This window comes from Dama dama, chromosome 2 (assembly GCF_033118175.1).
Source record: "Dama dama isolate Ldn47 chromosome 2, ASM3311817v1, whole genome shotgun sequence".
NCBI lineage: Eukaryota > Metazoa > Chordata > Mammalia > Artiodactyla > Cervidae > Dama > Dama dama.
In genome coordinates, this window is record NC_083682.1 from 47002072 (window position 1) to 47029169 (window position 27098).

At 41.4% G+C, this 27098-nt stretch overlaps 1 protein-coding gene across 2 annotated transcripts in view; it reads left to right on the top strand.

Annotated features, from left to right (window-relative positions):
* The first annotated feature begins 2950 nt into the window (after positions 1-2950).
* Positions 2951-27098, top strand: part of FAT3 (FAT atypical cadherin 3) — a 622988-nt gene continuing 598840 nt past the window's right edge. For both annotated transcript variants that reach the window (XM_061120597.1, XM_061120607.1), the window contains exon 1: positions 2951-6239. In XM_061120597.1, coding sequence (XP_060976580.1) covers positions 2951-6239 — 3289 coding nt within the window. The remainder of the gene's footprint in view (positions 6240-27098) is intronic.

Sequence of the window (27098 nt, forward strand, 5' to 3'; positions counted from 1 at the left end):
AGTTGAACTGAATTCACCATTGGAGTGGTTTTCTTTTCTGGTGACCAGAGAGTCCAGATTCCTTGCGTGATGCATTGGTAAAACCACAGGAAGTGCCCTGGACATAGACTCTGTTAAAAAAATGAAAGTGTTAATCACTCAGTCATGTCTAACTCTTGGAGATCCCATAGACTATAGCACACCAGGCTCCTCTGTCCATGGAATTCTCGGGGCAGGAATACTGGAGTGGGTTGCCGTTCCTGTCTCAGGGGATCTTCCCGATCAGGGATCGAAGTTGGGTCTCTTGCAGTGTAGGCTTATTCTTTACTGCCTGAGTCACCGGGGAAGACTGGTGAGTAGGTAATGAGGCAGAAACAGAATTTGCATTTCCCTGGAGATGCTGGGAATAACCTCTTTTCTACCTTAAGAGAGCGTGCATGCCTTCGATTATTCTCTTATAAATGCCTGTCTCCTTCCACTGTGTTCATGGTGAACGGAAAAATGCCTCTTCCATTTTGGAGCATTCTCAGATGGTGAACTGAAAGAGTCTCTTAAGTCATGTAGGTTCTTATTAAAGCTTCTCCTGGTTTCTATCTGTAATCCCTAAGGATCCCATCTTTCAGCTGAGCATGCTCAACAGAGAGGTACCCCCAGATGCACTGGTCCCCTGGGGTTCACTCTCCTGGGAGGGATATTGAACTTTCTGCCTCCAAGCTGCTGCTTCGCACATAACTTGGCACATGGAGCATTTCCCAAGGACAGACAGTCAGAGGAACTGCCTGTGAAATTAACTTCTTATATAAAAGTTCATTACATCTTTCTGTGTTTTATTTTTAGTCTTTATTTTGCTTATGAAATTCCTATATTAAACTGTACTCTTTTTGCTCACATACTCAGCATCTCCTAGGTGCTGCATCTGATGAAAGCAGCAAGGTGAATTTCCTTCTCAGGTAGAACTAAGCAAATGCAGGCCCGGAATTTCACTTAGAGAGTTTCCTGGAAGGCAGAATTGGGGAAGAAATGAGAAAGCATTGTGGAGGGTGGAGAGAGTCTGAGTTCTAATTCAGACTCTGCTACTAGGAAAGTGAGGTTTGATGTTCTTATCTACAAAAAAGTCTAATAATATGTGCCTTGCCAACCATAGATGTTTTTATAAGCTACAGAAATACTTGGTAATATTTGAAGATGCTAAACTTCCCCAGGGGATTTTTCAGTTTACAACCAGTGACTGTAACTAGTTTAAAACCAGAATGGAGGTAACCAAATAGGGAAGGTGGGTTTTTCCATCAGTGATAAATACTGACTAGTTCCATAGAATTAAAGTCATATGTGCTTCTGGGAAGCCTTAATAATTTCATTTTTGCTTATGTTGATAGAGAATTTAGGAAGAATGATGGTGTGATGGGAAAAAGCATGGATTTTGGGGCAGGAAAGACCAGGGTTTGAGATGCTGCTCTGCTGCTGAGAGAAACTGGATGGGCCAGTGTTCCAGCCAGATGGGTTAACAGTCTTCTAGCTTTCCATTTTCTAACATGTAGTTTGGAGCCTTAGGTTGTTTCGAGGATTAAATGTAACAAAGCAGCTAAGTCACAGAATGCCTGCAGAAGGGTTCATTTCCTTTCTCCTCTTCTCTTCCATTCTGTTTCCCATGGAAGAGACAGAGAAAGGAAATGTGAGGGTCTGGTGAGTATGTCTTGGTGGAAGAACTCATACATTTGGTTGTTCTAAAAATCTGAGCCAAAGAATATAAATAGACAGTTCTATCCTGTTAAATAGCATTCCCCTTCTCTGTTTTTAAAGCACTTGACAGATTTTACAGTTAAAATAGGAAAATGTTTTTAATCTTTTCTTTTACACAGTCATAGAGCTGTGGTGACTGTGGAAATTTAATAGTAGCTGATAAAAATAATTGGAAGTAATTCCTTCAGTTACTTGTAAGAAGATAAATCTCTTGTCATTCTTTAAATTTTCCTTGCACAAAATCTCCCTTACCTCTCTTGTTCTGAGAGGCACAGTCCACTGATGAATATCGCTTAGATCAGGTAACTCCTTAGCGATGGTCCTCCCTGCTTGGTTTGTTACATGATATTTTGTTTATCTTCATTGTATTGGATTATGTCTAACTCTTGATCAGTTTAAAACTCAACACAACAGAAGATGGTAATACTTGGAAAACATTTCTTTAAAGATCCTAATTATAAAAAGCAATTACACAATCATTGATGAACAATGCTGATTGAAGAAATATTAGAAGCTGCTAGGTGCTCCCCAAACTCACAACATAGTTAATTCATTTTAAAGGTAAAAAATGCAGTTTATATATGAATGTTTAAGTCATAATAGAATCATATCAAATATACTGTTTTATGCTCTTTTTTCCATGTAGTATTATATTCTTATTGCATCTGAAAATACACACCTTTTTAGTCATTATTTTTAATGGCTGCATAGTATTGTGTTTTCTAAAATGTGCCACAAAGTATTTGCTTCTCAATTGATAAGCAATTAATATCTTTTCAATTTTTGTATTTTAAACTGTCCTGTAAATGTACACTTGTCTAATTATTTCCCTAGGATAATTGCCTAGAATTTAATATCATGTCAGAGGTAAATGAACTTCTTAAGCCTTGAAGTATGTATTTCTAAACTGACCTTCAGAATACAGGAAAGCTTACACCAGTGAGCAGTCAGTCCTATCAGCACTGTGAAAGTGTCACTCAAAGAAGTCGGGCATGATAAGTTTAAATCCTAGTGATTTGGAATTCCTTATCATCTAGTAGTGGGGATCTACTACTAGTAGTTCTACTTTTTTTTTTCTTGTGTTGATGTTTTAGTAAAAAGATTTTATAATAAAGTTGTCAAAATGCACTGTTTCATAATAGTCACTTCTGTTCCTTCTCTCATGTTCCTCTAGGTTAATTTATCTCTTCTCTCTCTCTGTTTTTCCCTTCCAGGATGGAAGTATGATGTGATGGATATAATTATGGGATACTGTGTGGGCACACGGCCTCCTTCTTGCCTCATCCTCCTGCTTCTCAAGCTTTTGGCTACACTCTCTCAGGGGCTGCCTGGGACCGGACCCCTGGGTTTCCACTTCACACATTCCATTTATAATGCTACCGTGTACGAGAACTCGGCAGCAAGGACTTACGTCAACAGCCAGAGTCGTATGGGCATCACCTTGATCGATCTGTCCTGGGACATCAAATACAGAATAGTGTCTGGAGACGAGGAAGGCTTTTTCAAAGCCGAGGAAGTCATCATTGCAGATTTCTGTTTTCTCAGAATAAGAACTAAAGGTGGCAATTCCGCCATATTGAACAGGGAAATTCAGGACAATTATTTATTGATAGTCAAAGGCTCTGTCCGAGGTGAGGATTTGGAAGCATGGACCAAAGTGAGCATACAGGTTTTAGATATGAATGACCTGAGACCCTTATTTTCACCCACAACCTACTCAGTTACAATCGCAGAAAACACACCACTAAGGACTAGCGTCGCCCAGGTGACGGCGACAGATGCAGACATCGGTTCCAATGGCGAATTCTACTACTACTTCAAGAACAAAGTTGAGCTCTTTTCAGTCCACCCCACGAGCGGGGTCATCTCCTTAAGCGGACGATTAAATTATGATGAAAAGAGCAGATACGATCTGGAGATCTTGGCCGTGGACCGGGGGATGAAGCTGTATGGGAATAATGGAGTGAGCAGCACTGCCAAGCTTTATGTTCACGTTGAACGCGTAAACGAGCACGCCCCTGCTCTCCACGTGGTCGCTCACATTCCTTTCTCGTTGGACAAAGAACCTGTATACGCGGTGGTGACGGCCGATGACCTCGATGAAGGGGCCAATGGAGAGATTGAGTCTGTTTCCATCGTGGCTGGGGACCCTTTAGACCAGTTCTTCCTGGCCAAGGAAGGAAAGTGGGTGAATGAGTACAGGATTAAGGAGAAGAAGCCGGTTGACTGGGAGAGCTTTCCCTATGGCTACAACCTCACTCTTCAAGCCAAAGACAAGGGGTCTCCTCAGAAGTTTTCAGCAGTCAAGATAGTCCACATCGCCAACCCTAAAAGAGACACTGTCCCGGTTAGATTTGAGAAAGAAGCATACGAAGTGAGCATTAGTGAATTTTCCCCTCCTGGTGTCGTGGTTGCTATAGTAAAATTAAGTCCTGAACCACTAGATGTGGAGTACAGATTATCCCCTGGTGAGGATGCTCAGTACTTCAAAATCAATCCCCAGTCAGGTCTGATCGTCACCGCACAGCCACTGAATACCATTAAGAAGGAGGTTTATAAACTGGGGGTGACAAATAAAGAAGGAGATTTAAAAACACAAGTCACCATCAGCATAGAAGACGCCAACGACCACACCCCAGAATTTCAGCAGCCGCTGTATGAGGCGATTGTGAATGAGAGTGCTCCCGTGGGAACAAGCGTGCTGACAGTTTCAGCCTCTGATAAGGATAAAGGAGAAAACGGGTACATCACCTACAGTATTGCCAGCTTGAACGTGTTGCCGTTCGCCATTAACCAGTTTACAGGCGTCATCAGCACCACCGAGGAGCTAGACTTTGAATCGTCTCCAGAAACGTACAGGTTTGTCGTCAGAGCCTCTGACTGGGGCTCGCCATACCGCCACGAGAGCGAGGTCAATGTGACTATTCGAGTTGGAAACGTCAACGACAACAGCCCCCTCTTTGAAAAAGTGGCTTGCCAGGGAGTGATCTCCTATGACTTTCCAGTTGGGGGTCATATCACAGCTGTCTCAGCGATCGATATTGACGAGCTGGAGCTTGTAAAGTACAAAATCATCTCTGGAAACGAACTTGGTTTCTTTTATTTAAACCCAGACTCTGGTGTTTTGCAGCTTAAAAAGTCACTGATGAATGCTGGCATTAAAAATGGAAATTTTGCTCTCAGGATTACAGCCACTGATGGAGAGAATCTTGCGGACCCCATGTCTGTTAACATTTCAGTCTTACATGGAAAGGTGTCTTCAAAGAGCTTCAGTTGCCGAGAAACTCGCGTGGCTCAGAAGCTGGCAGAGAAGCTCCTCATTAAGGCCAAAGCAAATGGGAAACTGAATCTAGAAGATGGATTTCTTGACTTTTATTCAGTTAACCGGCAGGGACCACATTTTGACAAGTCATTTCCTTCTGATGTGGCTGTGAAGGAGAATCTGCCAGTTGGTGCTAATATTCTGAAGATTAAAGCCTATGATTCCGACTCTGGCTTCAATGGGAAGGTGCTATTTACAATATCCGATGGGAATATGGATAGCTGTTTTAATATTGATATGGAGACGGGGCAACTTCAAGTCCTTATGCCCATGGATAGAGAGCACAGAGACCTCTATCTCCTTAACATCACCATCTATGACTTAGGGAATCCACAAAAGTCCTCATGGAGGTTGCTTACCATCAATGTGGAGGATGCCAATGACAATAGCCCTGTTTTTCTTCAAGACAGTTACTCAGTTAACATTCTTGAGAGTTCAAGTATTGGCACTGAGATTATTCAAGTGGAAGCTAGAGACAAAGACTTGGGTTCTAATGGTGAAGTGACTTACTCAGTCTTGACAGATACACAGCAATTTGCCATCAATAGCTCCACTGGAATCGTGTATATAGCAGACCAGTTGGACCGGGAATCCAAAGCGAACTATTCTTTAAAAATAGAAGCCAGAGACAAGGCAGAAAGTGGCCAGCAGCTCTTTTCGGTTGTCACCCTGAAGGTTTTCTTGGATGACGTCAATGACTGCTCCCCGGCTTTCATTCCCAGTAGCTACAGTGTGAAGGTCCTTGAAGACCTACCCGTTGGCACTGTCATTGCTTGGCTGGAGACCCATGACCCAGATCTGGGGCTGGGGGGTCAAGTGCGCTATTCTTTGGTCAATGATTACAATGGGAGATTTGAAATAGATAAAGCAAGTGGCGCCATCCGCCTGAGCAGGGAGCTCGACTATGAGAAGCAGCAGTTCTACAACCTCACAGTTCGGGCCAAGGACAAAGGGCGGCCTGTCTCTCTGTCATCCGTGTCCTTTGTGGAGGTGGAAGTGGTGGATGTCAACGAGAACCTCCATACTCCCTATTTCCCAGACTTTGCTGTTGTTGGCTCTGTAAAAGAAAACTCACGGATTGGAACCAGCGTGCTGCAGGTGACTGCCCACGATGAGGACTCGGGGAGGGATGGGGAGATCCAGTACTCCATCAGGGATGGCAGTGGTCTTGGAAGGTTCAATATTGATGACGAGAGTGGTAAGTTTCATGTTTTGTGCCAGAAGTGTTGTTTCACGTCTCATCAGTTGTCAACACTGGGGAAGTGAAGGGCTATTCTTGAACTCAAACGGAATGACAAATGAGGTTGCATTGGTGCAGAGGTGATCAAGTCAAAGCGTTTCCTTAGAATGCACTGATTTGTAAGAAGGCCTCTTTATACAGTGATAGCCGATGGTTTTCAGTGGGAGTCCCTGGTTTCTTTCTTGTTCAGCAATGCTATTAATTGGTTATCTTTTGATAAGCATAAATAATTCTCACCTCTGTTCAGTGTACTCATGACCTGCACTAAATTAAGGGTCTTGATAAAGTAAATTGCATTCGAATTGGCTTTAAATTAGAAGTGTGAAATGGATTTTCAAATGGATCTTATATGCCAGTATTTCCCTCTACAGACAGGCTTGCTGAAGCAATCTGGCGTTAGTTGCTTGGTCTCTGGTGTTTCATAGGCACATCTGGCCCTTGACTGACAGGCGTTTGTACTGTATCGGCCCCATTGATACATGGAGGCATCTTACAAATATTTTCATGATAGACTAGAGGAGGCATGCTGTCGATTTTATTTATTAAAAAAAAATGGTTTTAAGATTTTACCTGTAAGAATTTACCTTTTATAGAAACATTTTAAGATGTGGGACAAGGTTGTCCTAGTATTTTTGTTGACGCCTACCTACTGATTTACACATCATCACACCTACAGATATGTATTTTATTTTTATTCTTATTGTCATTATTTGCCTTTAAATATGCAGGTGCTTGGCCATGTGTGAGTGTGTGTGTGTGTGTGTGTGTGCGTGTGCGTGTGCGTGTGCGTGTGTGTGCACGTGCCTTGATTAGCACAGTAACTTTTTCTTTTTCAATATTTATTTTTATTCATTTACATGGCTGCACTGGGCCTCAGTTGCAGCACGTGGGATCTTTAGTTGCGTCATGTGAACTTAGCTGCGGCATGTGGGATCCAGTTCCCTGACCAAGCTGGGCCTCCAGCATTGGGAGGATGGAGTCTTAGCTGCTGGACCACTGGGGAAGTCCCCAAAGTATCTTTTTCTAGTCTTCTCTAGATTGTTGACATCTCAAGACAGGGGCTACGCCTTCTCAATTCTTGTGTGAATGGTACTGTTGGCGCTTTGCCTTTGGGGGACACATTTGGATCCAGTAAAGTATTTTCTATAGTGCTCACAGGGTGTTTGTTCTCAGTAAGGAAGACAGTGATGATGCTGATGACGATCATGGAAACAGGTAGTGGGAGGGGGTTGTCCTAGGGATCCTAGTTTACAGTAGTTATACCAGAGAAAGAGTTTGAGAAGCTGTTTCAATAGAAGTAGCAAAACTCTCTGTACCATCACAGATTTAAACTTTAAATTGTAAAATTTTGATATGTGGTTTCTGATTATGGCCAGTGTAAACCGTAAAACTGATCCCATAGCCACAAAGAAGGAAAGGTAAATGTCAAGAAAACTGGGTTCTGATTTAATCATATATTCTATCTTTTATATGTAACTTGTCATTCAATTAGAATGTATTTTTACCTTTGAAATACAAAATGAGAAAGGAAAAGTGGCAGTCTTTACTGAGTGCCTATTCTGGGCTACTCGTTTACTATGAACAATAATGGCTTCATTGAGTACTTGCAATGGGCAACACACTGTATGAAGGGTTTTTATAGTCGAGTCTTATTTAATTCTTCCAGTAGTCCCATTAATCTTAATACTCAATTCATGAACCAGTGTTCAGAGAAGATACATAACTTGGAGCCTAGTGGTATACACTGCAATCTCCAGTCTAAAGACAAGCACGGGCTTCCTTGCTTGTTTCTAGAGACACTTGAATTTGGTGTTGGTCTAAAATCTGTAAGATAATAAAGTGTTAAATGTGTGTCAAAATTCTTAGAGTCCTGAGCTCAGAGATGGCTGGCAGCAGCCCTTAGTGACCATCCTTTTTCCTTGCAATCCCATTGTTTGTGTGCTTCTCCAGCGTGAGAAGTTTACCTTTGGGACTCAGGTGGATATAGGTAGTTAGGTCGACAGTAAGGTGTCAGGCTGAATCAGTAACCACTGCAGCCTGGATGGCTACATCAAGCCACAGTGGGTTGTTTTATTAGGAAGTTTCACCTTGGTGTAGCTTGATGCAGGCAAGAGCGGGAGCAGTTTGGTGAGAGTGGCCTAGATTTTCCCAGTTTGTACTGTGCTATTTTGTTTTCATCTTGGGTATTAATGCAGAAGATGTGTGTATAGTTATTTGATGCTATAGCTGGTTTTATAATTCTTTATATAAATTATTTTTATTAAAGTATAGTTGATTAGCAATTATATATATTTATGCTGCTGCTGCTGCTGCTAAGTCACTTCAGTTGTGTCCAACTGTGTGTGACCCCATAGACGGCAGCCCACCAGGCTCCTCCGTCCCTGGGATTCTCCAGGCAAGAACACTGGAGTGGGTTGCCGTTTCCTTCTCCAATGCATGAAAGTGAAAAGTGAAAGTGAAGTCGCTCAGTCGTCTCCAACTCTTCGCGACCCCATGGACTGCAGCCCACCAGGCTCCTCCTTCCATGGGATTTTCCAGGCAAGAGTACTGGAGGGGGTGCCATTGCCTTCTCTGATATATATGTATATACATATATATATATATATATACATATACATATTCTATTCCTATCCACATTCTTTTCCATTATAGGTTATTAGAAGATACCAAGTATAGTCCCTGTGTATACAGCAGGTCCTTGTTTATCGTTTTGTATACAGTCCATGGGCTCGTGAAGACTCAGACACAGCTGAGTGACTCAGCACAGCATGTGTAGAGTAGCGCGCATCTGTTAACCCTAAACTCCCAGTGTATCCCTTCCCCGCCTTCCCCTTTGGTAACCAGAAATTTGTTTTCTATGTCTGTGAGTCTGGTTCTGTTTTATACAGGGGTTGATTTGTATTGTTTGTTTTGGATTCCACGTGTAAGTGATATCATCTGACATCTGTCTTTGTCTTAGTTCACTTAGTATGATGATCTCTAGGTCCATCCAGGTTGCTGCAGGTGGCATCGTTCATGCTTTTCATGACTGAGTAGCACTCCACTCACCTTTATCCACTCATCTCGCCTCCTCCTCACCTGCTCACCTGTCTGCGGCCGTTCAGCTGGCCTCCCTGCCTTGGCTGTTGTAAACAGTGCTGCGGTGAGCATTGGGGTGCATGTGCCTTTTTGAATTAGTGTTTTTGACTTCAGGAGCTTGGTATCTTTTGCCTCTGTTGAAAAATCAGCTCACTGTTTCGCATTTGTTCTCTTATATTCTGGATTGCATAAAATAAATTTTGCCATAAGTGATAATAATGTCACTTTCATTTTGACATTGCTTTGTGACTTAATCTCTTTTCTTAGGACATTAACTCCTCTGGGGTAAAGAGTAGTTGAGTGCATTATGTAAAGTCACGTACCTGTTTGAGGATATATCTAGAACCATTCGCTCTCAGTCTTAACTCAGTACTCTGTTCTTTGCATTCATTACCCATGTTTCTGATTTAACTTCCTAGAGAATTACTCAGTTTTAAAACTATAGTCACTCTTTCTTTTTCTCTATTATATTTCATATGGTTTCCCTGTTTAAGGAAGTAAAACTATGTTTTTCTCTGGTTATCAGAAAAGAGGCTTGGACTTGATGTTGAAATTTTTTAATGAAGATTAGAATTCCCATATGGTAATATTCTTAGCCATCTTTCTTCCATCTCACTTCTTATAGATTTTAACACCCCAGCCTATGAAGCTAACGAGGAATGATTGCCTTGACTTGTGCCAGGGGATGCTAGGGTTGGGGAGAAGTTTGGCAAATGTATGAGCAACAAGAGAAGCCATCCCTTTGTACTGTTTGGCTTTTGCTCCCATTGGCTTTAGCTCTGCCTCCAAGTGCTAAAAATCATGGTTTGAGCCGCTGGCAGAATGACTGAATGACTGTTTAGCCCTACAGCTGCTCCGGGATCCGAAGTCTGGTCTCTGCTCTTCATTTGACACCCAGGCATAAAACGGCTTAAACTTGTTTGGATTTTTGTCTTTTAAGAACCTTGAAGACTCCTGCCAAAGGTTGTGTCATGGCTTGCATTGTTTCATGGGTCTCAAACCCATGCACACACATGAATCAGCTGGAGAGTTTGTTCGCAATGCAGATCCCCAGACCCGATTCCTAAGGATTCTGATTCCGTTTCTCTGGGCTGGGAGCCTAAGAATCTCCATGTGAGCTCTTCAAGCTGTTCTTCTGCATGTGGTTCAGAAACACTACCCTAAATTTACCTGGGCTCCTTAGAGTATGTTTACAGATTCTTTCTTTCCTATAAATTCCTTTTCCTGATTCTTTGGAAAGACAGGGAATTGAACTCATATTTTGGATGAATTTCTTATTTAAGCAAGCTTTCCAACCCCAATATATCTTCTATTACTCATTAGTAGTGATAGTTTTCTGAATGCTTTCCTGATAAATCAAAAATCTGTTTATATGCTTTAGTAACTGCAGTGCTCCTGTTTTGTGAATCAGCTTATGCTGGGATTAGTTGATCCAGTTAGTAGTTTTAGGGGCTTCCCTAGTGACTCAAATTGTAGAGACTCTGCTTACAATCCAGGAGACCCGGGTTCAGTCCCTGGGTTGGGAAGATCCCCTGGAGAGAGAATGACATCCCACTCCAGTATTCTTGTCTGGAGAATTCCATGGACAGAGGAGTCTGGTGGGCTACCATCCACAGGGTTGCAAAGTGTTGGACATGACTGGGCAACTATCACTTATACTTTAGCGGTGTTAGGTTGTTAACTATTTTGGAACTCAGTGAACAAAACCATACCTTTGAAGTTCTTTACCATGTATAGGTACTTAATAAATGTTTATTAACATTCACAGTAAATGGATTAGCTGAGGGGCCTTCAACTGCAATGGATTCAATCACAATTTAAATGACCAATGACCAGTCTGGAAGATGGAACATGCAATTTAATAATTTTTTTTCCTTCACAAAGATCATATTCTTATTCTTTGACACAATAAAAATTCATAGTCTTGGCTACTCAGAAGTTTTAGAAGGTTTAGATAGAGCACATTGTACATTTTAAACCGTAATTTTCTGTTAGATTCTTTTGTAAGCTGCAATGACCTCACTGTTTTATTTAGCTGGTATTAAAGAAATATTTAATCCAAATAAACAGTTTCCAGTTCAGAACATTAATCATGGATAATTTGGAAGATATTTTACCATTCATTATTACTAGTTATATTATTGATCCTTTTATCAAGTACCTGTTTTGTGCTAGGCACTGCTCTGGGTGCTTTGCAGGTACTTTCTAATTGTCACATTAATCCAGCAAGCTGGAGTTCAGTGAGGGTCAAGCATTTGAGGGGTGTCTGAGCTGGAATGGACAGTCTAGTGAAGTGGACTCCAAATCCTGTGTTAGTGCCCCTCTTTTCTACTCCAGCATGCCGCCACAGCCTTGCTAAGTGTATGTATTAGTCAGGGTTTTCCGTATTATTGCTGTGTAACAAACAGTCACAAAATTTCAGTGGCTTGTGAAAGCATATATTTTTTTTTTCTTGCTCTTGGGTCTGGCAAAATAGTTGAGGTTGTTGCAGGCTGTAGTGTGAGTTATGATCTGTTCTGCATGTCTTTCCTACTCCAGTACCCAGGCTGAAGGGAGTGCTCTCTGTCTGGGCTGTAGTGCTCTCGAAGGCAGGTCAGGAGTGCCAGAGCTGATGGAAGCTTGCAGTGGCTCTGGAAGTCTTAACTCAAGACTGGTCTGCATTCCATTGACCAAAGACCACCTTGGGATCGAGTTGAATATCGATGTGGGGCAGAGAGGAATACTTCTCTTACAGAGAAAGGGAGGAAGAGGAATTACTGAATAATAACACAGCCTGACACAGCATATGACAGTTGTCACTATTGTCTTCACAATCTATTGTTCTTTGGACAACAACACTAGCTTTGTGGAAGGTACTGGGTCAGTTTCCAGTGACACAGAGAGCCACAGGTGTCAGACTGGACCTTCTCCAGTGCGATCAGGATCTTTCTAGCTCTGCAATGTTGAGATGCTATACTCAATCTTTTATAGGGAGAAGAATTCATTTCAACTGGTGGCCCGGGAAAGAATAAAGATATACAACTATGTAGCATTTATTTATTTAGTTAAAATGAAGAACTGTTTGCTAGCTGCCAGTGCTGAATCTAATACTCTTTATCTGCAGACTCTAATCAAGTGTCAAGAGTGGGTGAATCAAAACAAGGAAGAGAAACATTTGTATTGTTAGAAATTTGAGGAGTGTTTTATCATTGCAGAAATCAGATATTGAAAGAGCTGGGTAATTTCCATAGGATCATGTTTTTTGCATAATGTCATAAAATATAAGCTTCCCTTTTCTGATACTCAGAAGCAGTGGAAATCATATTGTTTCTTATAGACCGCTGCTAACCATTCCAGCTTCTTTTCCAAAAACTTGCCCTTTCAACTGCTCTTTGACAATTTGAGGAGTAAGACAGATATTACTCAGGAGCTTTGGTGTAGTTCAAGACAATTCCAGACTAAATGGTGTTCCCCATCCTCATTCTTTTTTCCAGCTGATATTTGTATCCCCACCCATCTAGGTCGAAAGACATTCGTTGAATTTGGCTCAAAATTTGCCTCTGGGACCAGAGCAAGTTAAGGAGAGGAATGAAGTTAGGATCAAGTGATAGCAAAAACTTTTCTTGGCTGTGGATTTTTAACCTTAGCTCTAGACTTTTTGATCATAATTATCTGAGAGAAATATAATGTTCCCGAGGAGCTCTGAACACCCCACAACATTCAGATGAATGTAGTAGTTGTCATGTAAATCAGGCAGGAGAGAGGATTAGAAGCTTCTGGAAAATAATGAGCAGCATGTTTTTATTACTCTTTTCAGCAGGTGCCTTCTTCTTGACCTTTTCTTAGCAGTGGGCTGAAGGCAATTCAGGCTTTAATAGAGGACCCTTGGTTCAAATCTGTAATTATTTCTGCCTTGTGTATCAACTCTGTGCTGCCATTGTCCTCATGTAACTAGTAAATGGTAAATATAATGACCAGCATAAAGAGGAAATCCACACTGGGGGGCAAGCCAACAATCTGGACGCTTGTGTGGTCTTTTCTCTGAACCCATTCTTCTTTTTATGTTTTAATAATAGAGGTTTCCTATGGTTTACCTGGCCCTTCCTATCAGCAGCGTCATGATTTCCCCAGTGCTAGGTGATGCTGAATGATATTTACTTCTTCAATTAGCAAAGAATGAAATTTCAGAGGCCTAGTAAGCAGAGGTTACAAAAGCGATCATGTGATTGCTTCATGTATTACTGGCTTTCTGGAAGAGGTATTGGGATAAATTTATTGTTTGTGACTTTGGGTAGCTTGTATCTCATTTCAGTCTTCTAAAAAAATTTTTTTTGCAGGTGTTTTATATGCATGTTGGAGGATACTTTCATTTATCATTACATTTGGAAGAATTATAGAGTTTGATAAATATTTATGTGATGCCTCTATATTCACAGTGTTTCATTGAAAAGAAAATGAAATGAAAATGAAAATGGGCTGCAGTCTGTAGTTTTAGCTTGCCAGTTTTTATGAAAGCTTGTCTTATCGACAGACAGAATCTACAAAGAGTTGTGTGTAGGATTCAATTCAGTTTATATTAAATTCTGGGCACTGATACGTGAATTATTGAATATACTAGGACTCTCCAAATTTTTCCATTGGACGTTTGATGATTTAGTGGCTCCTCTAGGACAACTCTGCATGATTAAATTCACCGATTTTCATTTGCATAATATAGGTAATGTTTGAGTTGCTTTTAAAAAGCAGTATGCTGGTGAGAATAATGCCAAGTAAAATAATATATTGAATAAGAAATATTTCGAGTCTAAAAGTTTGAATAAGTTTGAATAAAAATGAAGGAATTAAGATAAAAATTTGTGGTGCATACAGGTCAGCACACACATACATACACATACATGCACACACACACGGATGTTATGGTGAAAACATAAAGGCTTTTGATTTAGCTGCATGATCTATCAAACAGATTAAACCATTTTCAGTCTTTTTCTACACTTCTTCTTTAAGAGTCTACCTCTTCACTCTTGCAGCTTCTCTGCTCCCATTTTTTTTTCGTTTTCCACCTCTTCCTTCTCTCATTGCCGCATTTATATAGCACACGGGTTCCCTGCATGTTTTTGGGCTGAAGAAGATGTATAGGTGTTTAAGTCAAGGATGAGTAGTAGAGACAGAGAAGCATGTAATTGCAAACTGTGGGATACATAGGTGACATCACATAGGGGAGAGCCTTGTGCTAGCCATTTATCATGTTCATTGTGGCCTTGGCATCACCCTTTGGCATTATACAATGATTTTTGCAAATCCCAATTGGAGACAGGACAGTCTGAGAGATAACCAGAGCATTAAAATCAGTTGATGATGATATATCAGCAAGACTTAATTGTCAAGGAATGCATAACCCCAGAAATGGATCCAGGTTTTATGAGGCTTGAAACACATACAATTTGGGTGGCTTCTTTGAGAAAAAAGTATAAACAGTATGACTACAAAACTTTTATATTTGCTTAGAATGAGGAAAAAAATAACAGTAATTCATGAGTTTGAAAGTCAACAAACACATGTATCACAAATCTCAGAAAAAATATATTTTGTTTATATTTTTGTATTTATTTTAAACATAAATATGATTTATAATTATCTTATATAATATTTTGTTTGTATTTTATAAAGTGTCTGACACACATTTTGAGTACATTTTTTCCTGTATACTTTTTGGTTGCATTTTTTCTTTGATTGCCTCTTATAAGATAATAATCTTTTAATTGTTTCTATAAAAAGTTCAGAAAGATTATTTTTCCCCCAGTGTGGTTGATTGAATTTTTTTTTTTTTATTCAGAGTTTAGAAATGTTTTTCTAGAGACACAGCTTGTTATTGATAGTGCTGTATGTATTGTCTCCATTGCTGTCAAGGTTGAAAAAAATCTCTGTCAAGTTTATTTCTCATACGAGCTGTTACAGATCTACTTGCTGTTAATAATAACTGACTGCTGTAGGTCTGTGCTCTGTAAACAACAACAAAGAATTCTAGTAAGTTCAATTTCTGAGAATCTAATCAACCAAAGAAATAACTTATGGTGCCCTTAAAATTTGTATGCTTCTTTTCAGGAGAAAACTTTGAGAACCAAATCTTCCAATTGCAAGCCCACATGCCTAATGATTGGGGAGTTTTCCACAGGCTAGCTCACGGCTCTGTACATCTGGTCCCTAGTTTCTCCTCTCCAGTGGCCGTAATTCTAGTACTGGCCACCCCAGGTTATGGTCATGTGGTGATGCAAGCTCTCTCCCTTCACTTTCATGCTACAGTGCTGGGTGTTTCAGTGCAATGGGTAGTAGAAGGCTTTTGGTAAGCCGTTCCTACCCTGGGCAGCTGGTAACAAATTGTCTATACCTGGCATTGATGGTGAGCCATTAAATCTAAGCCTAATGTATCTTCAACTCATTCTCACTTAGATCCCTAGTGTGCCTACGTGTGTGCAAAGTTGCTTCAGTCGTTTCCAGCTCTTTGAGACCCCCATGGACTATATCCCACCAGGCTCCTCTGTCCATGGAATTTCCCAGCAAGGACAATGGTGTGGGTTGCCATTTCCTACTTCAGGGGATCTTCCCCACTCAGGGATCCAACCCGAATCTCTTATGTCTCCTGTTTTGGCAGGCGGGTTCTTTACCACTAGCACCAAATGTGTAATCTTGTGAACCATTGCTAGGGTCCTCCCTGGGGCTTGGAAGCTTTGATGGCTTCATATTAAATGTGCATCTGTGACGAGTACTGGTAAACGAACATTTTTTCTGACATTTTTAGGGTCACTGGTGGGAGGGACTGGAGGGTCACTGGAGCTGGGTCAGGCCACAACGTCTAATGTTGATTTGCAGTTTGCTGACACCTAGACCAGGTTTAAGGTTCTTGTCCTCTGGTGTGTTATTGAACCAACAGACATAACACTGCAAAGGACATAAGATCAAGGTTGCAAGTGAGTGGATCCAGGTTCCCTGGTATCTCCAAGTATCTAAAGGAGGTGCCCTGAGGTTGTGTAGCCAAAGCAGCACTCGAAGAATAAGTCTGAGAGTTCAAGAAAGACGGTCTTGAGTGCACTGCCTCTTCTGAGTGGTTGGCTGCTGAGGGGATTGTGTTATTCCTTGGGCCCAACTCTTTTTTAACTCCTATTTGGGAATTTACTAGGAAGAATGTACCAGGACCTGGAAGCCAAGAAAAGTGGCCTTTGAGAGCTGTCCTAATGATTTTCACAGAGTTCTTTTTCTTCAACTCATCTTATCCTAAAAGCATGACTTTGAGGTTTCTCCTAAATTATTAGGGGTTTCAGTTAACTGTAATTTCTGCTATATATATACATATATGTATATAAATGTGTGTATATATGTATATGTATATATGTGTGTAAATGTGTATGTGTATATATATATGTGTATACATGTATATGTATGTATATGTGTGTATACGTGTATATGTATGTATGTGTGTACGTGTATATGTAGGTATGTGTGTACGTGTATATGTATGTATATGTGTGTACGTGTATATGTGTGTACGTGTATATGTATATGTGTGTACGTGTATATGTGTATATGTATATATGTGTGTGTATGTATATGTGTGTGTACGTGTATATGTATGTGTGTGTACATGTATATGTATATGTGTGTGTACGTGTATATGTGTGTATGTGTATATGTATATGTGTGTACGTGTATATGTATATATGTGTGTGTGTATATGTGTGTGTACGTGTATATGTGTATGTGTGTGTACATGTATATGTATATGTGTGTACGTGTATATGTATCTGTGTGTACGTGTATATGTATATGTGTGTGTACGTGTATATGTATATGTGTGTATATGAGTATATGTATATATGTGTGTGTGTGTATATATATATATATATATATATATATATATGGGCTTCCATGGTGGCTCACACAGTAATGTATATGCCTGCAATGCAGGAGACCCAGGTTTGATCCCTGGGTTGGGAAGATTCCCTGGAGAAAGGAGTGGCTACCCACTCCAGTATTCTTGCCTGGGAAATCCCGTGGACAGAGGAGCCTGGTGGGCTACAGTCCATGGGGTTGCAAAGAGTCAGATACGACTGAGCGACAGGCACTTCATACTTCATACTATATACACATAAGTCATTTATTTAGGCTGCACCAGGTCTTAGTTGCAGCATGCAAACTCTTAGCAGTAGCATGTAGGGTCTAGGTCCCTGACCAAGGATTGAACCTGGACCCCCTGCGTTGGGAGCATAGAGTTTAGCTCCTGGACATCCAGGGAAGTGCTCCAGATTATTATTACAATGTTTTTTTACTATTTACTATTACTACTATATTGTACATGTCAGCAGCACATCTCACAGTTGGTACTTTCCATCCCCGTGGGCCACTGGCATTGGTAGGGTGTTTCTGATTTCCTTGACTGCACTTTGATAAAGTCTTATTATTAAAAATAAACATTGATGAGATCAGCTTTGATAGAGACTTCTGTAGTTGGGATATCATGTTGCACATGAGCCAGTGTGAGACCTGAGATCTTGAGTGAGACTGGTGATGGAAAGCAAGGTTAAGGCCTTCTGTCGTGTGTGTTCATCCTCCACTCTCATGCATATCAGTATCTCTCCCCGAACCTGGGTAGAGTTCTATATTTCTTTCTCACACCTTGAGGATACTGCTAAAGAAATTTTTGCCACATGATTAGACTGAATAAGCCTTGCATTGAAAACATGGTGATTAGTTTTGGATAACAATTTCCTAAAACATTGTCCTAATTGCTAAAAGTGCAGCCTTTGTCCATCTGTCTGTCTGGTAGTTTTATTCAAGAAGGCAAATAATCAGAATGAGCCACACTTTCATTTATGGTCCCTAAACTCCTGTGTTTCACAGCTAAGACAGGGTAGGCACTCAATGGTGTTGATGCTAAGTCAGAATTCTTATTCCACAGTCCCACCACATGACCCAAAAATGTACAGTTAGCTAATTTGGAACTTAATAATTTGGTAGAATATGATCAAGAAGCAGAGTGTAAAGAAAAATTGCTGTGGGGAGCCTTTTACAAAACTTTCAAAATAATTTGTTCTGATATACATTAACTCTTGTATTTTTTCCTGAATCTTATTTACTTTTACTTTGCACACAATTCTAGCAAGCTAGACTTCTCTTTTTTATTGGAAGGTAATTGCTTTGCAATGTTTTGTTGGTTTCTGCTGTACAATGTTGGGAATCAGCCACTGTTGTTCAGTCACTCAGTCGTGTCTGACTCTTTGCGATCCCATGGACTGCAGCACGCCAGGCCTCCCTGTCCATCACCACCTCCTGGAGTTTGCTCACACTCATGTTCATTGAATCGGTGATGCCATCCAACCATCTCATCCTCTGTCGTCCCCTTCTCCTCCTGCACTCAATCTTTCCCAGCATCAGGGTCTTTTCAAATGAGTCAGCTCTTCACATCAGGTGGCCAAAGTATTGGAGTCTCAGCTTCAGCATCAGTCCTTCCAATGAGTATTCAGGACTGATTTCCTTTAGGATGGACTGGTTGGATCTCCTTGCAGTCCAAGGGACTCTCAAGAGTCTTCTCCAACACCACAGTTCAAAAGCATCAATTCCTCAGTGCTCAGCCTCCTTTATGGTCCAGCTCTCCCTTCCATACATGAGCACTGGATCAGCCATGTGTATCCGTATCTCCCCTCCCCCTTGGGCCTCCCTCCACCTTCCTATCCCACCCCGTGTGTCCTCCTAGAGCACCACGATGAGCTGCCTGTGTGTGCGGCGGCTTCCCACTGGCTCTTACTTAAAAGTTGTAGTGTATGCATACATGTCAGTGCTACTGTCTCGGTTTGTCCCTCTCCTTCCCCCTGACGCATCCACAAGTCTTTCCTCCATAGCTGTGCCTCTCTTCCTGCCCTGCGGATGGGTTCATCAGCACCATTTTTCTAGATTCCACATATATGATCCTGTAGCATCGTAGAGATTGTACAGCATAGAGGATTGCTGTATGGTGGCATGGTCGCAACAATGAGGACTAACCCTGTTAATTAGACAGTGAGAGAACTCCATGGCTAACCCCCATTGAAGGTTAACTGTGCGTCAGGCATTGAAAAATATTAAATCATTTCCTTTTCACAAGGATTCCATGGGGTTGTTCCTTTCACATCTAAGGATGAAGAAACAGAAGCTTGGTTTTCAGTTACTTGTCCAGGTTTCCCAGCTTGTGATAAAGCTGGGATTTGAATGAGGCAGGCCAGCCCCGATCTGAACTCTTAATCACTTCCCTACAGTTCAGACACTTGCTGGATAAACTGCTGTCTCCTTGAGGGCTGACCCAAAGGGAGCCCAGCACTTCATTACCAGACAGTATAAGAGCTAGTCATTATATTGAAGAGTCCCAATCATCGTAGAGGCCCAGATTCCTCAGGAAACAGAGCCCAAGGCAACAATTACAGCACATGTTAATGTTTATTAAGGGTGCAGTCCCAGGGGAACATGTATGAGGGCAAAAAGGAAGTCAGACCTGCAGAAAGGGAGACCAAATATAAATTAGTATGTTATTAAATTGGTCACAGCTTTACAAAAAGTGCCAGCCTCTTTCTCAGTCACCCTGCTTGTCTCTAGGGAGGTCACATGGAACTGCTGCATCTTGGGCCAGTCAGCCTGGAGATGGAGGAGTGGACAAACAGCTTTTCTCTTGATTCTTTCCCTCTTTGACCTTCTATTGATCAGATCTGCCACCTGGGGCATCAACTCCTCAACTCTGTTGGGGTGGGTAGTGGATCGGGCTGAGCTTAAGTGGATCTTGGCAGTACACAGAGGCTGGGCAGAGAATTTCAATGCATTTGAGAAAGATCTTTGGTCAAAACTAAGTCTAAGCAGAAAGAAACACAACCCATAGTATTGTGATGCTTACCTGGATGCTCAGCTACCTAGAAAACTCCATTACCCAAAGTGGCACTTTCCCCGGTGGCTCTGTTTTGTCAGAGTGTCAGGGTTCCTGTCTCTTTGATCCCTGGGTGCGAAGAACGGCACTGGAAGAACGGCCAGCACTCCATGTGTTTGATTGATGTGGGCCAAACCTCTCTGCAACACCTCTGCTTTCTTGAAAGCTGAGTGCTGTTTTATCAACTGTTTGTGCGTGCATGAGTCTGTGGGCTAGAAATGCATGGGAGGCAGAAGGCAGACTAAGGTCTGAGGATGTTGTGAAAAGCGGGTCTGCCTAACCTACGTTCCCATCTCATTCCTTGTCACAATGTAATCATCTCTGTTGTCCTCCTCTTTGGGACCACCACGTAATCATCTCTGTCGTCCTCCTCGTTGGGACCACCGCCACCACCGTCTAGCACTGTTTTTTTCTATTAGATTCTCTGCAGGGTGTGTCACCTACTGGAATCCATGCAGTCCTCACATTAAACTTCCGGGCAGGGTCTCATGACCCTAGATTTACGGGTGTGGGAACTGAGGTTTAGAGAGGTTGGATAACTTGCTGAATTTCAAAAAGCTACAAGTAGCAAAGCCAAGGGTCATCTCACTCCACAGTCCTTGTCCTTGTCCTGACTACACGCTGCTCCTGGAGCCCCCATGTTGGGGCCTCTTAGAAAAATGCCTCTCCCACCCCAACCCTGGCCCTGTGCACCCCTTGTCTCATATGCCTTTGTTGCTAGGAGCTTAAAGGGAATATCTGCAATATTCAGCAACCCATTATAATATGTGCTGCATACTATACATGTCATATTTAATATAATGAACATATAAGAGAAATACAATACATATTAAATATATTTACAGTAAGTTGTGCTCATTTGTTTCGGTAGTGTCTGACTCTGTGCGACCCTGTGGACTGTAGCCCACCAGACTCCTCTGTCCATGGGATTCTCCAGGCAAGAATACTGGAGTAGGTTGCTATTTCCTTCTCCATGGCATCTTCCCAACCCAGAGACTGAACCCAGGTTTACTACATTGGCAGGCAGATTCTTAACCAATCTGAGCCAGGGAAGTCTGATTCATCTCAAAATTTTTTTAACTCCAACATGCCCACATCTTAAGAGGAAAATCTATTTCCCTTGGTAATGATGTAATTATTTCCCATTCTCCTTCTAGAGTCTGTTTTTCTAAATACTGTTTTACAGCAATTCTACTTTGACTTTTATCAAATGTGTTGTCTTTAAGGGGCTTTCTCAGTGGCTCAATCAGGGAAGAATCCATCTGCAATGCAAGAGACCTGGGTCCAATCCCTGGGTCAGGAAGATCCCCTGGAGGAGAATCCACTCTAATATCCTTGCCTGGAAAATTCCATGGGCAGGGGAACCCAGGAGGCTACAGTCCATGGGCCGCAATGAGTCAGACACGGCTGAACGACTGAGCCCTCGCTCACTCGTTGTCTTTAAATCTGTCGAACTGAGCAGATGCTGTGTCAGATGTGATGTCTCAGCTGCTGGGTGAGGTGCTGGGTGCCTTGCTTGGAGAATTTCTATTCTAGTTGGGAGGATGAGGCATGCATGTGGGAAAAGAGGAAGCGTGCTGTCCTGTTTAGTAAAAGAAACATGTATATACCCTGTATCTAAATTACTAATTGTCAAATAATTTGAGTAATTTAATATCCCTTTTTTGGCCAAAATTATAATTGAACTGGATATTTAAACACTCTTTGGTGATTCTTTGAAGCATATTTAGCCCAGTGCCCTGCTTTGAAATTTGAGGAAGATGAGACTTATTGAGATTAAGTGATGTTTCCACCATCCCAAAATGTCAGTGGTACAACTGAGCCTAGAACCCAGGACTTGTAATCATGTGCCACTGTTTTGCTGAGATCTGTCTCCATGATTCAGAAGATGCTGTTGAGTCTTAGGTTGTCATTGTTAACCGTATTGACTGCCGAGATGTGGAGTTACCGACTTGGCCGTAAGCAGACATCATCTTTTACTAGAATGGCTGACACCAGAGTTGACTGTGCAGTTTATGCTTGTGAGGATTCTGGGTGACCATGCTTTATGATATTTTGCAACTTATTTTACATTCTGTTGTTTACTGACCTAAAAACATCACACCTACCATTTGAAGCAAAGAGCAGAGCACACTTTTCTTTTTAAATCACACATGCTCAGTTTTTAGTCACAAAACTCTTGAAATCATTAGCATATGCAAACATTCCTTTTCCCAAAGTGGTTTTCTACTCTGCAATTACTATGCTGTTTGGGGTAAGATAAATAAGTCCAACATTAGAACACTGCACATTAAAATGAGAAACAGTAGCATTGTTGTTCTAAAATATTAGGGAGCTATGAAAAACACCAACACAGCACATCCCCCTGTGGCTCCTGGCAGTGTCTGGTAAACCCAGTGATGCCCAGCCCTGTTCCTCTGGCTTCCCTGGGAGAGCGCTGGGCTGCTGAAAATTCTCTGCTGAAACTGGCTGGCCAGGCCACTAGTGTGGGTTGGTGAAAGGGAGAGGTTTCTGCCTTCTTTGTTCTGATCAAACTCAATGCAGTTTCTCCAGCTGTGAGGTCGAATTTCCAGCCCTTTGGTAAAATTAAATCATCGCTTTGTCTCGTTACCAGAGCTGGTTTCAGGCTGACAGGGCTGCGGTGGGAAAGCAAAGGGGTGGGGAGCATGCAGGTAGGATTGGCTCTGGGACAAACACTGAAATGTTCTGGGGACCTTGGATGCACAATTAACATGAAGAGCTTGGTACTCGGGTTTGAGTAGATGACCTGTCACTCTCAAGAAGATTTCTCTGCTTGCAGGGGCATCTTTCCTAGTTGGCCCATGGGATTCTTAATAAAGATGCTGGAAATAGCAACCCTGCTGCATTTCGGCTTCTAACCAGAAGCCAAATGAAGATCAGAAGCTCTCTGTCCCTCTCAAACGGGTCCTAGCATTTCTCACTTCGGATAACGAGTGTGGTTTTCTTTGCTTGCGTATTTCTTGTTATTGTTTTCTGTCTTTCAGTGTCTGTGAGTTTCTCAGATTTGGCAGATCTTGAATAAACATATGAACCCCAAACAACTGTAGTAAGAAATGCAGAAAATACTGAGCAGGAAGTGACTGGATTTCCTTTAGTAAGCAAATATATCCTAGACGCTCATGGTTGAAAATTGCTTTTTATTTAATGAGTCATTTTTATTGGAAGGTAATGATTATGTCCAGGCCATAAATACAGTGTAAATTCCCTTCAGCAGACATTAAAAAGATGACTTTCAATTGCAAGCAGCTTTAAAGGCTTAAGAATGTTGAGGTACAAATTTTCAAACCTGTGTATTCTGTACACATACGGATAAAAAGAAGTGAATAAAACCCAAGAAGAGTCCATGCATAGGAAAGCATGTTTCTGACCACCGTCTGTGGTTGAATATTGCAAGTTGAAGGAGAACATGTAACAGTGTAATGATAAAGGGTTTTAAAGGTGTTGCTGCATGTGGCATCTCATTTTATTGTCACAGTATCCTGTGAGTTATTACCCTCACTCCATTTTACAAATGAGGCACAAGAAGGTTTGGTGACTTGCCCAAATACTTCATCTTTCCAACATATTGCCTCTTCTTGTGTTTACGAATATGTAATTTTTAAGACTATCAGTTTGAACAATCCAGTTTCAAAGTTTAATTGTGTTTTTCTTCCAGGAACACTCAGGCAGCAATAGGAGTTATTGCTGGTGGTTAAACTTAATAGTTTATATAGGAATAATTTTTAAAAATCCAACTGTGCTCCACATTTACCTAGGAAATAAAAACTGTATGTATCAAGATTCTGTTCAGCTGCCCAGAGGGCAGATGACAAAACTTTTTAAAAGCATTTTTATACTCATAATACCAAGATATTGAACTGTTTGCAGCTAGCTCTGTGATTTTGTTGGAATAGCCAAGCATGTGCACGATTTGGGTGTATAGGCCCAGCTTGAACTATATCCCTCATCTTAGTTCAGCATCAGCTGTGTATCTGTCTTATTCTCTCTGCTTAATTGTAAGCTCCTTTGGCAGGATTTATTTTTCTTTTTTTCCCTTTTTAAAAAAAGAATTGAAATGTAGTTGATTTACAATATTGTGTTAGTTTCAGGCATACAGTAAAATGATTCAGTTATATATACATATATTTCAGATTTTCCATCATAGAATATTATAAGATACTGAATATAGTTTCCTGTGTTATACAGTAAATCCTTGTTGTTTATCTATTTTGTATATAATAGTTTGTATCTGTTAACCCTATACTCCTAATTCAACAATCCTACTCCTGGGCATATGTATGGAGAAGACTCTGATTGAAAAGATACATCCTCCACAATGTTCATAAACAGTGCTGTTTACAACAGTCAAGATGTGGAAGCAATGCAAGTATCTACCAGCAGATGCTAGGTCTGCTGCTGCTGCTAAGTCACGTCAGTCGTGTCCGACCCTGTGCGATCCCATAGACGGCAGCCCACCAGGCACCCCCGTTCCTTGGATTCTCCAGGCAAGAACACTGGAATGGGTTGCCGTTTCCTTCTCCAGTGCATGAAAGTGAAAAGCGAAAGTGAAGTCGCTCAGTTGTGTCCAGCTCTTTGCGACCCCATGGACTGCAGCCCACCAGACTCCTCCATCCATGGGATTTTCCAGCAAGAGTACTGGGGTGGGGTGCCATTGCCTTCTCCGGATGCTAGGTCTAGGTGTAGCTATATACACCACAAAGGATATCCAAAGGTTTATTTCCTAAGCACAGTTGTGTCCTGTGCTAACCCCGTTGGAGCTTGAGTGGGGATTTTTGGAAGAAAAGGAAAAGGCAAGGGCTGGCTGTGTATCCAGCCGCAACTCTATGTTTCTGTCTCATTCCTTTGCAAAGGTTGGATTAAATGAAGGAAACATGTTTTCTGGTAATCAGCTTCACCTCTGAGCAGGTGGGGATTTGACCCAGGACTTTTCTTGTTCTACTGTGGTTCAAAGTTTTGAATAATCAGTTTGTAGAAAAAATTGAGACACAAATGATCTCCTGAAGAGCTTCTTTGCCAGTGCTGGAGATCCATGGCTTATTTTCTCCAAGTTATTGAAGGTAGAGACAAAAATAAAAATAGGTTACGTTTAAAACTAATTTTACTTTGCAATAACTTTGCATTGTCCCATTGACCCCAGTAGGGTTTTTTAGCCTATATTTAAACGTTCTTTCTCCCTACCCAAACAGAGCCAAAAAAAAAAAAAAAAAAATGTCCACAGAGTTGCCCATCACTTTTTGAAAATATTTTGGGTACATCAGAAGGCATGTGAGATCTTAGTTCCCCGAGCAGAGGTTGGACGCAAACTCCCTGCATAGGCAGCCAGAGTCCTCACCACTCAGCCAGTGGGGAAGCTCCTGCCGCTGCTTCTGTGTAAGCGTCCTCTCTGATTCCCCGCGCTTCCTCGTCTCCTGGCTGCTTCTCATGTTTCATGTCCTCTTGGCCATCTCTTAGGCTGCCTCTGTTATCTGAAGGATTTTATCACCCACATAATTCCTTTATCTTTCTTTTCTGTGCCCTGTTTTTCAGTAAGGCCCTGTCAACTTATCACTGGCAGCTTCAGCTCACCACGCCCTGCACGCCCCTACCTCCTTCAGCAGGCGCTGTCTCATACCCTGTAGAACACTGGGTTCATTTCAGGTAGTGGTTGTTATCTAAGGTATTCCGTACTATTTCCACTGTGCCTAGGGCCTCCGATTTCACCACTCTCTTTTGGGCATTTTTTAAAAAAAAATCTTCATCCTCAGCTTCTACTTTATGCGCATTGCCTTCTTCTGCTATTTCTTTGCAAAAGTACTCTACTGTTTTTCAAAGTTAGATTTCTGTCACCTGCCAGCCATCCTCCCATCCATATGCTTTCTATTGACAAAACTTCTCCAACTTCTTTAACAATTTTGTCTTCTCCTTAATTCCATGTTCTTCTTCAGTAGGAGATAATCTGTTTTTCTTCTTAGAATAGCATAGTTTTAAGCTTGTTCCACAACTTAGTTTATGTATATACTAAATGAGTTATTTTATATAACACCCATGGTCAAGATTCCTTATATATATATAAATATATATTCTTTAGCCTTTCTCATTCCAGAAGGAATGTAATGGAAATTAATGGTGCTCAGTAGTACCTTCCCCCAAAGGCTCAGACATTCATATATTTGAAACACAAGAGCATTCAGTTATCAAACATTTCTATATTTACCAAGCCATGACTCCTTTTTTCCTGACAGGTAGTGTATACTACTTTTTATGAGTTACGTTGTTTCATGGGGCCAAGAAAATGGTCCTTACAGACAGGGAATCATCTCTTTTGTATGTGCCAGGCAGTTCTCACTGGTGCTAGCCCAGACCAAGGCAGATTGTTCGGGATTGGCCCCCACCAAAACGACTTTGTTGAGTGAGAGATGAGAAAGCAGCCTGATACTCTGGGCTAGGGCGATTCATTTTCTGATAGCCAAGAGACTCTTGTGGACAAATGAGAGAGAGGTTTGCAGGTCAGCCCTTAGCTTTGGCTTCTTCATCTGTTTATACTCAGGGTGAGAGTCTTCACTGATGTCATCAAAAACAACCTAAGAGCCAGAAAAATAAAGCAAAATTGTGTGTTTGGATTTGAACTTTGTCACTGTTTTAGAATTGCCAACATGGCTAGAATAGGGTCTTTGGAGCAAAAGAATGTGGGCTGAAGTTCTCTCTTTTTGAGGAAGGAAGAAGCTCGACAAGGAATCAGAGCAGGTTCTGAAAGATGGACATCCCAGGAAGAGGCTGTGAGGTGAGGTCAGGTTGAAGGGGCTGGTTAAGTCATCACT